The 19,119-nt window shown below is 38.9% G+C and overlaps 1 protein-coding gene across 2 annotated transcripts in view; it reads right to left on the bottom strand.

Moving 5' to 3' along the window:
* LOC110126769 (protein FAM170A-like) overlaps positions 1 to 19,119 on the bottom strand; it is a 45,626-nt gene that overhangs the window by 25,169 nt on the left and 1,338 nt on the right. Inside the window, exons 2-5 of one of the 2 annotated variants that reach the window (XM_020876635.2) lie at positions 14,344 to 14,484; positions 8,096 to 8,248; positions 6,041 to 7,071; positions 4,339 to 4,440 (exon numbers count right to left, since the gene is read on the bottom strand). In XM_020876635.2, coding sequence (XP_020732294.2) covers positions 6,338 to 7,071; positions 8,096 to 8,248; positions 14,344 to 14,484 — 1,028 coding nt within the window. In that variant the 3' untranslated portion in view covers positions 4,339 to 4,440; positions 6,041 to 6,337. Of the gene's footprint in view, positions 1 to 4,338; positions 4,441 to 6,025; positions 7,072 to 8,095; positions 8,249 to 14,343; positions 14,485 to 19,119 lie in introns of both variants that reach the window. The other variant, XM_020876636.2, reaches the window with a different exon arrangement.

A 19,119-nucleotide genomic window follows, 5' to 3' on the forward strand; every position in this document is an offset into this window, starting at 1 on the left:
TTTTGGTGTTGACCATCTGGTGATGTCCATGTGTAGAGTCTTCTCTTGTGTTGTTGGAAGACGGTGTTTCCTATGAACCAGTGCATTCTCTTGGCAAAACTCTATTAGCCTTTTCCCTGCTTCATTTTATACTCCAAGGCCAAATTTGCCTGTTACTCCAGGTGTTTCTTGACATCCTACTTTTGCACTCCAGTCACCTATAATGAAAAGGACATCTTTTTTGGGTCTAAAACGTCTTGTAGGTCTTCATAGATACATTCAATTTCAGCTTCTTCAGTGTTACTGGTTGGGGCATAGGCTTGGAGTACCGTGATATTGAATGGTTTGCCTTGGAAGCAAACAGAGATCATTCTGTCATTTGTGAGATTGCATCCAACTACTGCATTTTGGACTCTTTCATTGACTATGATGGCTACTCCATTTCTTCTAAGTGATTCTTGCCCTCAGTAGTAGACATAATCATCATTGGAGTTAAATTTACCCATTCTAGTCCATTATAGTTTGCTGATTCCTAAAATGTAGACGTTCACTCTTTCCATCTCCTGTTTGACAACTTCCAGTTTGCTTTGATTCATGGACCTAACATTCCAGGTTCCTATGTAATATTGCTCTTTACAATATCAGATCTTGTTTCTATCACCAGTCACATTCACAACTGGGTGCTATTTTTGTTTTGGCTCAGTCTCTTCATTCTTTCTGGAGTTATTTCTCCAATTGCAGATGCTAGTTCTTAACAAAATGATCTGTACATTCAGTGTAAACCCTGTTAAAACCCCAGCAAGATTTTTAAAATATATATGGGCAAGCTTATCTTCAATTTTATGTGGAAACACAAATGAATTAGAATGGCTTAAACAATACTGAAAAAGAAGCATCAAGCCAGAGAAATCGTACCACCTATTTTTATGACATAGTCAATATCTACAACAATCAATACAGCATACAATATCAGAGGAATAAAGAGTAAATCAATGCAACAGAATGAGGAGACCACACACAGACCCAAACAAGTGAGACAAGCTTCTTTTGAAATGATAATTCAAAAGCAACTCAGTAGAGGAAGAATAACATTTTTATAAAATTGTGCAGGAACAACTGGACAACAGTAACCAAAAATCCATTTGAGCCTTACACCTTGTACAAAAATTAAACAGAATCACAGATAAAACTAAATGTAAAGCTATAAAACCTTTAGAAGAAAATTGAAGAAAATCTTTGAGACCCAGAGTTAAGTGCCAAATTCCTAGACATGACACAAAAGGCACCATCCATAAAAGAAAATAGCTGATATATTTGGTTTCATTAATATTTAAAACCATTTAATCTACCCAAGACCCTGTTAAGAGAATGAAAAGACAAACCACCAACTGGGAGAAAATATTTGCAAATTACATATCCAACAACTAATTCATATCCAAAACATACAAATAACTCTCTGGATAAAAAGAAAATAATCTAATTTTTAAATGGGCAGAAAACTTATAAAGGTAATCCAAGAAAGGCACGCAAATGACATCTACATGAAAAGATGTTCAGCATCACAAATTGCTAGGGTAATGAATATTTAAACAGCCACAAGAGTCTACCGCATACCTACTAAGGCTCTTAAAAATACTTACACTATCAAATATTGGTAAGGATGCAGGGAAACTACACTTCTCATACATTAGTGGGAATATAAAAATTGTTCAACCACTATGAAAATTAGCCTGCAGTAGTTTTAAGAAGATAACACATTTACCATCTAACCAAACAATAATGCTCTCAGGCATTTATACTAGAAAGATGAAAACATGTTCACATAAAACCTGCACACTAATGTCATAGAAGCTTTATTTCTAATAGCAATAACTTGAAATAACACAAATGCCTTTAAACGTGTAACACATTTAACTGTTCCACATTATACAATAGAATACTCCTCAGCAATAAAAGTAATAAACTACAATATATGCAACAATTTGGCTCAATATTAGTGGAATCAGGCTTAGCTGAAAATGCCAATCTCAAAAGTTTACATACTATATGATTCATTTTGCATAAAATTCTTGGAATTAAAAAAAAAAAAAAAGAGTGAACAGCTATTTCCAGAAGTTAGGGAAACAGGATGTATGTGACTGTCAAGGGCAGAATGAAAGAACTGCTTTGTGGGACAGAACATTTATGTACCATGACTTCAGTGATGGACATACAAAAATCAACACGTGTAAAATATAGCATTATACACAAAAACATGCAAAATGTGAGTACTTTAAAAAACAGTGAAATCTGAGTAAGGTCTGTTCTGTAGTATGATTTATCATATTGTTCTCATCAGTGCCCTTGTTGGATAATGTACTAGAATTATGTTGGGAAATTATGCATGATGCGTACATGGAACCCCTCTGGACTGTGAACTATTTTTGAAACTTCTTTTGAGTTTATAATTTTTCCAAAATCCAAAAGATTTTTAAAAAATCTTAGCTCAGCTAGTATCAAACAACATAAATTAAAAAAAAAGAATCCTACTATACACATAATCAAACTGTAGATGCTCATAGGTAAAGAAAGCAAATTTCAAAAGTGACTGATAAATTATTTTGCTATTTATGTCAGAGGCTATGTTGGGTTCATTTATCCATTTATCCATGTCTTCTTACTCTCACAATTTTAGGTATTATGATCTCTGTTTTCAAGATGGGAGAGCAGACTCAGAAAGTCCTCAAAGCTGCTAACTAACAATAACGGATTTACCAGGCCTAATAAGTCCATTTTGTCCAAATAAATAATTTTGTTTATATGCCCATACATTTTCAATGCACCTTCTTAATTAATCAAGGACATAATATACATACTGAGTATAATTTTATCCCTTATTGTTTCCATATAAAATCAGAGGAATGTAATATGTTACTCCTTTCTGGACTGTATCATTTCTATTATTAAAATGGAAGAAATTATCATGTTGAGGCTAATTTGTACCAATAAAGGTACATTAGGTTACAAACAGCAGTAAATATCTCAGGCTACCTAAGGCAAACCAAGAATTTATTGAATGGTTAGTGGGGATGCTTGATAAATAAAAAAAGAGATTAAAAAAAAAAAGAGGAACAGAAGCATTCCAGTAATAGAGGCTCATGGGCCTTAATGTGAGTTGCAAAGGGAAACCCACCACTAACCACCACAAACTCTTTCTTATATTTTGATTTTCCAAGTTATTAGTGCAGATTGATCCAACATAGACTAATGTTTACCATGAGGTCAATCAGGGAGGTCAATCAGCGAAGTAATGACTTCATTTGGCTAGACTGACTTGCCCTCATATTTGTTCTGAAGGCAGAGCCTCTTATCAAGGGAAGAAAGAAAGGCTTTGGCAGATCAAAGCAAAAGCAACTTAACCCATCTCTTGTTTTCTATGAACTTATACACACACAGGTAAACATATAGTTGTTATACATATTATTTGTTTATGCAAACTCAAGCTTTAATAATTTCGGTAGGGTAAAAGCTACAAATAATGAAGAACATCATTTGAAAGTTGAACTAATAATATTTTAATTTCCCCTTTCCTATATAGTTTTGTGAATTTTCCATAATATTTTTAAAATTTTTATTTTTTGTTTCTGCCCTTATGATTGAAGATGCTGGAGCGACAAAGAAAGATTAAAATTAATTTTTGACAGTGCAAATAATATCCATGTAAATCATATACAAATAATTGAACATGCAAATTACATTTTCCAAAAATTGGTAGCTTTTACAGCTCTTAAGTTATTAAGCTTAAAACTGAATTATGACCTGTATATACACATATTGTCTGTCTCAGATGATTTTTACACGTTCCATCATTTCTACTATAAGAAGTGTTTGTGCATCTACACCTACACAAGTCCAGAGAAGCCAAGGGGTGTGTTTTAATTGCCTTGGGCTTTATCCATAACTTTTCCTCTCTCAATAGTAAGAATGTCTGTCTTTCAGCCAAGTAACTGTACAAGTGAGTATGTAAAAGGGAGATAAGAGGAAAAAGTTTATGTTCATTTAAATAAAAAGATATGGAAAAATAACTTCGAGATAAATGCATGGGCATGAGTACACGGGAGAAGGGGTCTTAGAGTCTGTACTGAATTCAGCAGTGTCCACACTTGTCTGCATCATGTATGTGTTCATGGATCTATATGTGGGGGAAGGTAATAAAATTGGAGTTAAGGACAATTATCTGGGCTAGAGAACAAGGCGATCAGCCAGGTGTTCAAGTCCTGTTCTATGTGAACATTTTCTCCAGAGTTTGGCATCACATTTACCAGGACAACTGAAAGGAGCCACAGAGAATCAGGTACATGTGCCTCCGGCCAACCCTACCTTGATGCTGTGGTGTTCACAGGGGCTGCTGGGCTCTCATGAGATCATGGGAATGTGCTGGACATCATCGTTTGAAATCTTCAGGCCACCGGGTTTGTGTCACTGTATGAAAAATGAATCAGAGAAGGGAATCCACTCAGTGAAGAAAGCAGCTTTTCATACTTTAGTGACAAGCTTTTATTGTCACTATTGTGACAATATTGTTGTCACAATATTAAATTAAAATATTGTCTCAACATTTCCTGCATGATATAGAAAATTCAGGAAAATTGATAGGTTCCATTCTAATTGTGACTTTTGGAGCATGGGAGAAGAGTCCTTCATTCATTCCATTAACTAAAAAGACACACTCTCATTTACTGCAGTATGAACCTGGCTTTGCAGCTTTGTCTGTATTCCATTCCTCTGCTGTTCAATTAGAATAACATGATTGATGCTATAACAAAGAATAAGATGTAAGAATGGTGACTCTTCATTCAAAGATATGGAGGTCCTCCAGGAAGCAATGTATTAAAAGTTTTCAAAATGGTTCATGGCATAAGTGTCAGTGATATCTGACAGTTTTGAAGAGACAGCCAGAACTACTTGCTCATAGTATACAAGAAGGGAAACTATTTTCAGAAAAAAAAAATTAAAAAGGATTTGATTAGTTGTTTATTTCAAGTAATCACGCCTCAATAGTCTCCTCCCAGGTATGAAATCACTAGACAGATACTGAGAGCTCACACTCAGAGAAAGGATAGAACCATGACGGGCCTGCACATCAACCCTTCCTCAAGATAGAAGGCCTGTCTCTGTCCTACCCTGTGATTCTGGGAGGCAGGCCAGGGCATAAACCTAGAGGGGATGGGACACTGGTGACCTCTGGTTTATCTAGGAGTGGTTGGCCAGGCCTTCTCTGCCCTGCTGAACTGCTGGCCATTCAGTCACTCAGTCATGTCTGATTCTTTGTGATCCCATGGCCTGCAGCACGACAGGCTTCATTGTCCTTCACTGTCTCCTGGAGTTTGCCCACATTTATGTACATTGAGTCAGTGATGCCATCCAACCGTCTCATCCTCTGTGGCCCCCTACTCCTCTTGCCCTCAATCATCCCCAGCATCAGGGTCTTTTCCAGTGAGTAGCAGAATTGCTAGTCAGGTATTTTTTCCTATCCCTTCCAAGGGAGCGGACAGGAGACATTCTCATTAATCTGTCATCAACCAAATATTCCACAATATTCCACAAGCAAAGACAGCAAGGAGATCAAACCAGTCAATCCTAAAGGAAATCAACCCTGAATATTCAAAGGATGCTGAAGCTGAAGCTCCAATACTTGGTCACCTGATGTAAACAGCTGACCCATTGGAAAAGAAATTGATACTGAGAAAGATTGAGGGCAGAAGGAGATGGGGGTGACAGAGTGTGAGATGGTTGGATGGCATCATTGATTCAATGGACATGAGTTTAGTGTCCCGGACTATCCAGGAGATACTGAAGGACAGGGAAGCCTGGCATGCTGCAGTACATGGGGTCGTAAAAGTCATATATGACTGAGTAACTAAACAACAAAAAAATATTCCAAGAATACATTATTCTGAAGGAAATTATTCATTACAGTGATTATGGGACCTTGGGAGGCATCGCTGGTGGATGCCACCTTTTCTCAGAATCCTGCATCCTAAATATTCTTGACATGATCTCTTACCCCTCCAGTTCTCACCCCTTCTGTGATCTAGTCCATAGCAGTTTCACTTTCGTCCTTTTCTCACTTGTAGTGGTGGAGAAGATATACTGCTGTTCATTTGTCTTTAGTTTGCATAAGGACATCTTGCTCTTCTGTATGGTGATATCTGCCTTCCTCTCCCCTCTCCTCAAGAGAGCAGTGGATAATATTAGAATGGGTTCTCTGCTCTTTGGGTGGTGTGCTAACAAAGATGCATAAACAAAGACAGGTACTGTGGCTGCTTAGAGATGAAGCCTCCTCAGTAGAGGTTGGCCTCCTTCATTTCCTCTCTTTTTAGGCCTGAGAATCAGTGTTATTGCATGAGTATGTCTCCATGCCAACATGTTTTTCTTGGTGGCGATCAGATGTTGCCGTCTTGATATTCTTCCTCCTCCTGTTCTTCCCTTTTCTGTTCCGCTTTCTCTTTAGGTAAGCCAAGGCAACATGGAAAGTATGGCAGATAAAGCCCTCACTGGATGCATGTTCCACGTGCTTCTGAAGGGCCTCTAAGCTGGGGAAGATCCGGTAGCAGCTCACGCACTGGAAGCCACTGCCCAGGTCTGCCAGCCCTTCAGGTGTCTTGGCCTTCGAACGTTCCTCCAAAGGTTGAGGTTCTGCTGGACCTTCATCCCTCTCCCTTCCATCTCTGACTTGGATATCCAAACCGGATTCTCTGTCAGGCAGGAGCTCCTTTGCGGTCACTTGAGAGGGGGTGAATGTCGCATGGGTTTCTTCAGGACAGGTAATTTCTTCCATCTCTATCTTCTTTTCGGGGGGCTCCAGTCCTTCCTCTGTATCCTGTAAGGGAGCCAGATCCTTTTCCATTTGAACCTGCATGTAGTAAATTTCCATGACTCTTTTCTTTTTTGTAGGTACTGATGACATAAATGACTTATTACTATTAACCAAATTAACTGGAAGAGAGACTTGTGGGAAAGGTGACGAAGTCTCTCCTTGTTCCAAATCCAGGACTGGAGGCATCTCAGTGGATTCAAGACAAGAAACATCTTGATATGATTGTTTGATTCCTAGCAAAGAAAATTTCAAGCATTAGAAAACTGGGATCAAGTATGTGAAGTCTATACAAGTTGAGATGGCTGTGAAAACACTTCTATATGGGCATGTGGAGTGAAAGTACATATATATGTGATATTTCAGAATTCTGTGTGTGGCATGTTATATTTGAACTTCATGTATGCTATAAGTATCTGGGAATGAGGGTATGATGTATGTATGTTCTGGGGCATACATGGCATGTCTAATGGTGAAAGGGGATGGTGAATAGGTATCTGTGTGTGGTATGTGATGTTTCAGTATACATAAGCAAGAGTGGTACATGTTCTTATTGTGAGATAATAAGACTTTGAGGAACTATCTGTGACGTCTCAGAATGTGTCTTTCTATGAAGGATTGAAGGTTTTGTGGGTGAAGTGGTGATTAGATTAAGACTATATATGAAAGTGTATTCCCTTCAGGGCATATGAATTTTCTTGTTTGACCTAGCATATAGTGAGTTAAAAGAGGTCATATGTGTAAAGATATGTGAATTATTTATGGGATCAGTGTGTAAAGATGAATCTGAAAATGGGCGAAAGAATGAGGTATAAATGTATAGCTATGTAATGCTATTACAGAGTGGGAAAGACAGATGGAGGAATGAAGTTGTGTGTATCTGAGAGTAAAAGAGAAAGGAAGGAGAAACAGGGCCATACTTGGTACGAAGGACTCTGTGCATGCTGTATGAGTGAGTATGAGGATATGAGTTTGTGCTGATCTAAGGGGAAGGTTCTGATTAAGTTCCCATGGGCGTATCAACACTGCCCCCTACCTCACTCATAGCTATCCCAGAGTTCACATGCTGAAAATCAGTGCTGAGAAACTGTCTTATTCTTGAAGGCACACTCCTTATTTTTCCCTTGGCAGAGACTTCAATTCTAGTCCCTCTGCCCTGACTTTCCTTGTTTTCAAAGAGAAAGTAAAGTAGGGATGAGGCTAAGCAATTCAACTGCACCCCCTTTCCAAGCTCAGAGTCCACCTCTGCATCTTCCTTACCATCCTCATCAGAAAAGCCAAGCTCGCTGTCAGAGGAGACACAAGAGAAATATCCTGTGGAGGCAGAGGAAGCTTCTCCTATTATATGACGAGAGGCTGGGACCATCACAAATGACTCCGGCTGAGAACCATCCTCCTGAGACGACCAGGAATCTAGGGGATTGAATAAAAAAAAAAAACAAAAAAAAAATGAGAAGTGACATTTTCTGGGATCTGTGTCCATTCCAAAAAGGACACAATGAATGGATATTATATGTCAAACATTTCTACCACACATGAGTCTTACTTTCATAGATATTGGGGTGACTATCCTGTGAGAAACTCCACTTACTCCAAAATGTAAATAAACAATGATCAAAATGGTGTGTGTGGTGTGTCAGGGATGTTGTGTATCTTGTATGTATTTCTAGAGATGTATACAGAACATCAAAAACTTAGGCCCATGCCTGAAATACAGTATATAGTCATGAAATTTTGGATATTATTAACTCAATTTTCCTCACCAGAAATTATTTCATAGGGGATACAGGATACAAGTTTTTCATTATTCTGCATATATGCCTAACTCTATATTTACATTGAAATCTATATTGATGTACATATACAGAGAGATATAAACACACACACATATATATGGAAAGAGAGACAGATACATAGATATAGATATTGTAAACTAAAGAATGTCTCTCTCCATCTAACCCTTCAAGGATTAGGCCATGAGCCACTGGAGTTGCTGACCTTTATCACACCCTAAAAGGAGTTCACAGTGGAGATCAGAAAAGAGGCACTCTGTGCCGCAGGTCCTCAGACAGTTATTTTAATGACAAAATTTTACAAACCCAGTGTCTTGCATCTTCTCACACCTAGAAAAGTACTAAAGTCATTCATAGAGATATGTGCTCCTCATGACTAGTAGCAACCTTCTTGTGACAGGAAGAAACTTTTTACCAAGGTGTGTGTTTGACATGTATGTACCCTCTTCATCAAAAGCACATATATAATGACCATCCGCCACCTCTTTGGAGCAGTCCCTCAGTGTTATCTGTCTCCTGATCTATAGTTGTCAGGAAGGCCCCAGGAAAACAATTCATATGTTGTGAGTTGTTGTGCTTTTATCTTTCTGTCAGCAATGCCATTTTTTTTTTTTTTTCAGAGTTCCCTAGGAATTGGCCATGGTGTTGGAGATGTTGAAATAAAGACTTCATAGACTTTCCCTCGACTCCTAAAAATGCATTTCTACATTTCTCTTCAGTTTGTACCCTTTCCATTCATATCCTTTAAGAGTCTCTTTCAAAGAAGACAGGGGACACCTCCGTGGTACATTTCTTCCCACTGATCAGAAACAGAGACCTTAAACACCCATTGAGAAAATGGGTTAACAATGGCCATGACTGGCTTCCCTGCTGGCTCAGCTGGTAAAGAATCTGCCTACAATGTGGGAGATCTGGGTTGGATCCCTGGGTTGGGAAGATTCCCCTGAAGAAGGGAAAGGTTATCTACTTCAGTATTCTGGCCTGGGAATTCCATTAACTGTACAGTCCATAGGTTCGCAAAGAGTCAGACAAGACTGAGCGACTTTCACTTTTCATGGCCATGGTTGAGCAAAGGAGCTCAGTTCCAATTCTAGACCATCATGCCGACCCACTGCCCTGTCTGATTCCTTCTCAGCACCTCCTCTTTTCCACACCTGTACCACTATGGATAAGTCTGTCTACAGAACAGGCCCAGGAGACGTCCTCTCAGTCTGAATCCTCCGCTGTCTGGCTGTGGCCATGGGTCAAACTCCAGAGAGCACAGTTTCTTCTGAGCCCATGATATTATTTCCCTTCAACAAAAAATGAAGAAATACAGTGTACAACAACACACATGGCACTTGTCGTCATGAAATTTATGGTCTGGTTTTTGTCCAAAGTTCCCAAATCCAGGTATGCAAATATATATGCTGGAATCATGTGGCTGATTGCCTATGAGTGGCCTGTATTATTTCCTTCACTTTATGAGAGGCTCCATTTCTTGCATGTTGTCAGGTACATGTTGTTATTCCTAGTCTATTTACCAGAAGAATAAATTCAGTGTAAGTACATAGGTAAAGCACATCAGATTGTCAGCTATGGATGGTCATATAAAAATCCACTGCTTCCTGAAAGAGTTAGAATTCACAGAAAAGAATCTACTGACATCTATTCCTAGTCCCCAGCTCCACCTTTCACTTATTTGTTCTTATGGAACCTTACTCAGAGACCTGAGTTGCCAGAACTTTGCGGGAACTGCTGGGTTCTAAGGTTTAGGAGACTGCAGCAGGATGTCCAGGGTTGACTCCAGACTCTTAACTCCCAACGTTGGCCACAGCTCCGTTCTCAGGAACTAACTTGGTCATCAACTAACAGGTCATCACGTGGCCTAGTCAGTGATGTCACCTTTCTGAGTGATCTCTGCCGACAGGGCTCCGACTCGGCTTTTCATTTATACTCACCATAATCATAGCCTATCTTGAAACCTCATCAATTTACAGATGAATTCTAGGTTCTTGGAATGTCCCCAAATAAATTTTGTATTTCTTGAATCACCTCTATCAGTGATCTAAACATATCAAAAACACCCCCAGTCACTTTTCTTACTTCCTCTTAATCTAAGTCCCCAATGGAAAGGACTATACCTTTAAATACACAAGCTTCAGCAAATAGGTAAATTCTTGTTCCTGATAAAATAATAAACACATTAAATCACTCCCTCTGTTTTAAAGTTTTAATTAAGATTATACCAAAATTTTTAATTCTCAAATATATCTACTTTGTCTCTTAGGTCACTGAGGATGTCTGGTGGGTCATGTTAGTGTGGGAATGGAAAAATGTGGTGTGTATGCTATAATTTTTAGAATTGCCTTGTATGTCATATTTACTGAGCACAGTTTGATATGTATGTCTGTCAAGCTTTTTCAATAATTTTACATAGTGAATGCGGGGATGAGATGGTCATTGTATGTAAAAGTAGTATGAATATGATGTGTTGGGTCACACTGCAACAGACTGCAGCCACGAAATTAAGACATTTGATCCTTGGAAGAAAAGCTATGACAAACCTAGAAAGCAGAGACATTACTTTGCTGACAAAGGTCCATATAGTCAAAGCTATAGTTTTTTGGATGGATGTGAGAGTCGAACCATAAAGAAAGCTGAGCACTGAAGAATTAATGCTTTTGAACTGCAGTGTTGGAGAGGACTCTTGAGAGTCCCCTGGACTACAAGGAGGTCAAACCATTCAATCCTAAAGGAAATAAACCCTGAATATTCATTGGAGGGACTGATGCTAAGGCTGAAGCTCTAATACTTTGCCCACCTGATGCAAAGACCCGACTTATTGGACAAGACCCTGATTCTGGGAAAGACTGAAGGCAAGAGGAGAAGGGAACGACAGAGGATGAGATGGTTGGATGGCAATACTGACTTAATGGACATGAGTTTGAGCAAACTCCGGGAGATGGTAAAGGACAGGGAAGTCTGGCATGCTGCAGTCCATGGGGTCACAGAGAGTCAGACACAAGTGGGTACTGAACAACAAAGGCAGTATGTCTCTCCTGTATCATGAGTGAGCTATGTGTCATGTACTATTAAAGATCAAGTAGTTATCTACCTGTTTGATTTATATGAGAGAGTGTGTAGGTGTGAGTAATTTTGTGAATCCTGCTGAGACCATGAGAGTGTTACATACTGACCATATGAAGGATACATGTGAGGGAGATCATGTGAGCCCCTAGGCTGTGGAATTATGTGAAGGAACTAAGGAACTGGGAACAGACAGGACTTTTAGAAGGTATCATATGATGCTTTGAATATTTAATACTTTATTTTTCATAGTTTTTGACTTTAAAAAGTATTAATTTCACCCTTTTTTGTAGAAGAGTGACTGTTTCTTAAACAAACTACTTTACATTGCTGACATTAGGTTTGTATTTCTATCATCTGAATTACTATGAGAAGCTTAAAGTCTGACAATATCATCATTCTTCTGTAATTATTCTGTGTTCCTCTCTAGTTTTGTTAAGGTCTCTGCTATTGGGATTCTGAATTTGTGGTACAGTGTACCAAGGTGCAGAGTTTTCTTTTTCCTATTCTGTAATGAGTTTTCTAATAATGTTTGATTCCCAAGGATTTAGGTCTTACATCAGTTCTGAGAAGTGCTGAGCCATCATCCCTTTGATTATCTGTCTTATTTTCCTTGTTTTACTCAGAAAATTTTATTCAGAAACCTCAATACATCATATTTTCACATTTTACCCTCTTTTGTATTAATCCTTCCTTTATAACTCCATCTATTTCTCTGACTTATATGTAGGTAATCTTTCAGCTCTATTATCCTGTTCATCAGTTTTCTTTTTATCTATGTCTAATTTGCTGTTTAACTCATATACATATTTTATAAGATTTAGAACAACACTTTTTAATTTCTACAACTACTATTTGGCTATTTTTAATGTTTTTTTCTTGACTGGGTTTTGTATTTTTACAATTTTAATAATTTTGAACATTCTTAAGTTACTATTCTTACAAGATTGTTCAATTAAATTATCTTTATGGTTAAAACTTTCTGTTCATATTAGAATCTACCTTAGAGTTATATTTTATAATTTTAGAGTGTGAATTCATTTTCAGCAAGTCATTATCTATAGGACTATTCAAAGTGGTAGACTGGCAATCCAGAACTCTTACATTTTCTGCTGTCAGATATTCAGTTCAGTTCAGTTGCTCAGCCGCATTCGACTCTTTGAGACCCCATGAAACGCAGCACCCCAGGCCTCCCTGTCCATCACCAACTCCCGGAGTCCACCCAAACCCATGTCCATAGCATTGGTGATGCCATCCAACCATCTCATCCTCTGTTGTCCCCTTCTCCTCCTGCCTTCAATCTTCCCTAGCATCAGGGTCTTTTTCAATGAGTCAAGTCTTCACATGAGGTGGCCAAAGTACTGGAGTTTCACTTTCAACATCAGTCCTTCCAATGAATACCCTAGGACTCATCTCCTTGAGGATGGACTGGCTGGATCTCCTTGCAGTCCAAGGGACTCTCAAGAGTCTTCTCCAACACCACAGTTCAAAAGCATCAATTCTTTTGCACTCAGCTTTCTTTATAGTCAACTCTCACATCCATACATGACCACTGGAAAAACCATAGACTTGACTAGATGGACCTTTGTTGGCAAAGTAATGTCCCTGCTTTTTAATAGTGATCTAGCTTAGTCATAACTTTCCTTCCAAGGAGTAAGCGTCTTTTAATTTCATGGCTGCAGTCACCATCTGCAGTGATTTTGGAGCCCAGAAAAATAAAGTCAGTCACTGTTTCCACTGATTCCTCATCTATTTGCCCTGAAGTGATGGGACCTGATGCCATGATCTTAGTTTTCTGAATATTGAGCTTTAAGCCAACTTTTTCACTCTCCTCTTTCACTTTCATCAAGAGACTCTTTAGTCCTTCTTCACTTTCTGCCATAAGGGTGGTGTCATCTTCATAGGTTATTGATATTTCTCCCAACAATCTTGATACCAGCTTGTGCTTCATCTAGCCCAGTGTTTCTTATGATGTACTCTGCATAGAAGGTAAATAAGCAGTGTGATAATATAAAGCCTTGACATACTCCTTTTCCTATTTGGAACCAGTCTGTTGTTCCATGTCCAGTTCTAACTATCCCTTCCTGACCTGGATACAGGTTTCTCAAGAGGCAAGTCAGGTGGTCTGATATGCCCATCTCTTTCAGAATTTTCCACAGTTTATTGTGATCCAGACAGTCAAAGTCTTTGGCATAGTCAATAAAACAGGAATAGATGTTTTTCTGAAACTCTCTTGCTTTTTCGATGATCCAGCAGATGTTGGCAATTTGATCTCTGGTTCCTCTGCCTTACTGGAGTATATTAGCAACAATTTTGTATTATATTAATTCTTTACTCTGAGGTTTAACTAATTATATAACAATTGTGGACATTGTGCCTTGATAAATGACATTTTTTCCCTAAAGATATGCACAGGGTTCCTCACCTACCTCCCAAAAAAGTGAAAAGTATTTTTGATGAGTTCCTATGATGGAACAGAGAGACCTAGACTCCCAAATTAGAGAGAAAGAAAAGACTATGACTGGACCTCAAGTACATCTTTCCCCCAGGGGCTATGTAGAAATGTTGAGCTGCATTTCTATAGATATGCTCAAACACCCATTGCTCTGATCTGCATAGACTCTAACATTCTTCCTTTATCCTTACCAGCAAAGAAGGGAGCACAGAAAGGGGACTCCCAGGAGACGTATTCTAATTCAGAGGCCACCTCTCCTCCCTCAGGGTTCAGGACATTGGACTCCAAAGAGCCCACTGATGGTAGATCACATTCATGTGATTTTGAGGTTTCTAGAATATGGAATGAAAGTCATAAGAATATTAGTTCAATTCTGTTCTTATACATTCTTCTCCCTAATCTACTTTCCCCACCAACTCCATGGAGATACTTATTTGTACTGAATCTTTAACATGGGTGGAGAATTGCCATATTTCAGTAATCTGTGCTTCCATCTGGCTCCAGACAGCAAAGCACCACATACTTACTTACCTTGGTTAAGATTTCTGGTATCATTTATCTCCCTCTACATTTACCTATGGATTCTATCTCACAGAGATATACAACCTAAAATGAAACAGTAGGCGAGTTTTTAAAAGTTAACTACACTCAATTATTTTGTCACTGTTTCAACATTAACCAACCTCAGTGCCCATTGGTTAATGTGTGTGTATGCTAAGTCACCTTAGGCATGTCAAACTCTTTTGACCCCATGGAGTATAGCCCCTAGGCTCCTATGTCCATGGGATTCTCCAGGCAAGAATACTGAAGTGGGCTGCCATGAGCTCCTCCAGGGGATATTCCAGATTCAGGGATGGAACTTGTATCTCTGAATCTTCTGCACTGGCAGGCAGATTCTTTACCACTAGTACCGCCTGAGAAGCCATGTGGCTTCAGTTCAGCTCAGTGGCTCAGTTGCATCCGACTCTCTGTGACCCCATGGACTGCAGCACACCAGGCCTCCCTGTCCATCACCAACTCCCAGAGTTTATTCAAATTCATGTTCACTGAGTCAGTGATGCCATCCAACCATCTCATCCTCTGTCATGACCTTCTCCTCCTGCCCTCAATCTTTCCCAGCATCAAGTCTTTTGAAACGAGTCAGCTCTTTGCATCAGGTGGCCAAAAAAACTGAAGTTTCAGCTTCAACATTAGTCCTTCCAGTGAATATTCAGGACTAATTTCCTTTAGGATGGACTGGTTTGATCTTGCTGTCCAAGGTACTCTCAGGAGTCTTCTCCAAACACCACAGTTCAACATTATCAATTCTGCGGCACTCAGCTTTCTTTATAGTCAACTCTCACATCCATACATGACAACTGGAAAAACCAAAGCCTTGACTAGACAGAACTTGTTGGTAAAGTAATGCCTCTAGCTTTTGAATATGCTGTCTAGCTTGGTCATAACTTTTCTTGTAAGGAGCAAACATCTTTTAATTTCATGGCTGCAGTCACCATCTGCAGTGATTTTGGAGCCCAAAAGAAGAAAGTCTGGCACTGCTTCCATTGTCTCCCCATCTATTTGCCATGAAGTGATGGGACCGGATGCCATGATCTCAGTTTTCTGAATGGTGAGTTGTAAGACAACTTTTTCACTCTCTTCTTTCACTTTCACCAAGAGCCTCTTTAGTTCTTCTTCACTTTCTGCCATAAGGGTGTTGTCAACTGCATATGAGAGGTTATTGATATTTCTCCCAGCACTCTTGATTCCAGCTTGTGCTTCCTGCAGCCCAGTGTTTCTCACGATGTACTCTGCATGTAAGTTAAATAAGCATGGTGACAATATACAGCCTTGACGTACTGCTTTTCCTATTGGAACCAGTCTGTTGTTCTATCTCCAGGTGTAACTGTTGTTTCCTGACCTGCATACAGATTTCTTAAGAGGCAAGTCAGGTGGTCTGGTATTCCCATAACTTTCAGAATTTTCCACAGTTTATTGTGAGCTACAGAGTCAAAGGCTTTGGCATAGTCAATAAAACAGAAATAGATGTTTTTCCAGAACTCTCTTGCTTTCTCTATGATCCAATGGATGTTGGCAATTTGATCTCTGGTTCCTCTGCCTTTTCTAAAACCAGCTTGAACATCTGGAAGTTCACAGTTCATGTATTGTTGAAGCCTGACTTGGAGAATTTTGAGCCTTACTTTACTAGCGTGTGAGATGAGTGCAACTGTGTGGTAGTTTGAGCATTCTTCGGCATTGTCTTTGTTTGGGATTAGAATGAAAACTGACCTTTTCTAGTCCTGTGGCCACTGCTGAGTTCCCAAATTTGCTGGCATATTGAGTGCAGCACTTTCACAGCATCACCTTTTAGGATTTGAAATAACTCAACTGGAATTCTATCACCTCCACTAGCATTGTTTGTAGTGATGCTTCCTAAGGTCCACTTGACTTCACATTTTAGGATGTCTGGCTCTAGGTGAGTGATCACACCATTGTGATTATCTGAACCATGAAGGTGTTTTTTGTACAGTTCTGTGTATTCTTGCCACCTCTTCTTAATATCTTCTCCTCCTGTTAGGTCTATACCATTTCTGTCCTTTGTTGAGCCCATCTTTTCATGAAATGTTCCCTTGGTATCTCTGATTTTCTTGAAGAGATCTCTAGTCTCTCCCATTCTATTGTTTTCCTCTATTTCTTTGCATTGATCTCTGAGGAAGGCTTTCTTATCTCTCCTTGCTATTCTTTGGAACTCTGCATTCAAATGGGAATATCTTTACTTTTCTCTTTTGCTTTTCACTTCTCTTCTTTTCTCAGCTATTTGTAAGTCCTCCTCAGAAAGCCATTTTTCCTTTGTGCATTGCTTTTTCTTGGGGATGGTCTTGACCCCTGTTTCCTGTACAATGTCACAAACATCTATCCATAGTTCATCAGGTACTCTAGCAGATCTAGTCCCTTAAATCTATTTCTCACTTCCACTACATAATCATAAGGGATTTGATTTGTGTCATACCTAATGGTGACACATACCTTAATGTGTCATACCTAAAAGTGCTTCCCTTCTTTCTTCAATTTAACTCTAAGTTTGGCAATAAGGATTTCATGATATGAGCCACAATCAGCTCCTGGTCTGTCTGTATAGAGCTTCTCTATCTGCGGCTGCAAAGAATATAATCAATCCAATTACAGTGTTGACCATCTGGTGATGTCCATGTGGAGAGTCTTCTCTTGTGTTTTTTGAAGCTATGACCAGTGCATTCTCTTGGAAAAACTCTGTTAGCCTTTGCCCTGCTTCATTCTCTACCCCAAGGCCAAATTGCCTGTTACTGCAGGTGTTTCTTGACATCCTACTTTTGCATTCCAGTCCCCTATAATGAAAAGGACATCTTTTTTGGGTGTTAGATCTAGAAGGTCTTTGTGGTCTTCATAGAACCATTCAACTTTGCTTCTTCAGCATTACTGGTCAGGGCTTAGACTTGGATTATTGTGATATTGAATGGTTTGCCTTCAAAACAAACAGAGATCATTCTGTCATTATTGATACTGCATCCAAGTACTGTGTGTCTTGCTGACCACGATGGCTACTCCATTTCTTCTAAGGGATTCCTGCCCACAGTAGTAGATATAATGGCCATCTGAGTTAAATTCACCCTTTTCAGTCCATTTTAGTTCACTGATTCCTAAAATGTCGACATTCACTCTTTCCATCTCCTGTTTTACTACTTTCAGTTTGCCTTGATTCATGGACCTAACATTCCAGGTTCCTATGCAATATTGCTTAGCAGTTTAACTCTCAAGTATTCACCCACCAGAAATATGTCATAAAGGCAAAATATACATAATATAATATTCATATCACTGTTTATGGTAGCCCCAGAATGAAAAGAACCCAAATGCTTCAGTGGAAAATATACATCAAGAATGAAGAAACTAAAATTCTAGGCAACATGAAGTTCACAATTATAGACATGAGTGAAACCAGGCACAAAGTATAAATTTTACACTTCTATTTACATGAATTTAAAAAAAAAGATAATTAGTCTAGAATTTTAGAAGTCAGAGAAATTATCACTCTTTGTACCTACCAGGACAAAAATAGAGCACAGACACTTTGGGTGCATGTGGAATATTATAAGAAAATGAATGATGTGGATAGCTAGTGCAGATGGGTCTGTATATGGATGAATGTGTGAGCACTGGATGTGATGGATGTGATGTGGTCCTGAAATAGATGACCTCATCTCAAGACTAGATCTTGAGGAAACCACTACGTTTTGCCTGTTTTATTCATTTTTATTTGGAGAATGATTGCTTTACAATGTTTTGCTGGGTTTTTCTGTACAACAGTGTAAATCAGCTCTAAGTATACATATGTCGCCTCCCCCCTGAACCTCCCTCCCACTCTCCACCACATTCCAGCCCTCTATGTTGTCACAGAGCACAGGTTTGGGCTCCCTGCATTATACAGCATCTTCTCACTAGTATCTATTTTACACCAGTAATATATATATATTTCAGTGCTGCTCTTTCAATTCATCCCACCCTCTACTTCCCCCACTGTGCCCACGAGTATATCCTCTGTTGACATCTCTATTGCTGCCCTGCAAACAGGTTCATTGGTACCGTTTTCTAGATACCATATATATACATTAATATACAATATTTGTTTTCGTCTTTGACTTACTTCACTCTGTATAACAGGCTCTAGGTTCATACACCTCACTAGAACCAACTCACATTCATTCCTTTTTTTGGCTAAATAATACTAAATGCACACATATAACTATACATATACCACAACTTCTTTAACCACTTATCTGTCAATGGACATCTAGGTTGCTTCCATGTCCTAGCTACTATAGACAGTGATGCAGTAAACACTGGAGGTACATGTCTTTTTGAATTGTGATTTTTTCAGGGTATATGCCCAGTAGTAAGATTGCTGGGTCATATGGTAGGTAGCTTTATTCTTAGTGTTTTAAGTTCTCCAG

Source organism: Odocoileus virginianus, chromosome 3, assembly GCF_023699985.2.
Source record: "Odocoileus virginianus isolate 20LAN1187 ecotype Illinois chromosome 3, Ovbor_1.2, whole genome shotgun sequence".
In the NCBI taxonomy this organism is placed as follows: domain Eukaryota; kingdom Metazoa; phylum Chordata; class Mammalia; order Artiodactyla; family Cervidae; genus Odocoileus; species Odocoileus virginianus.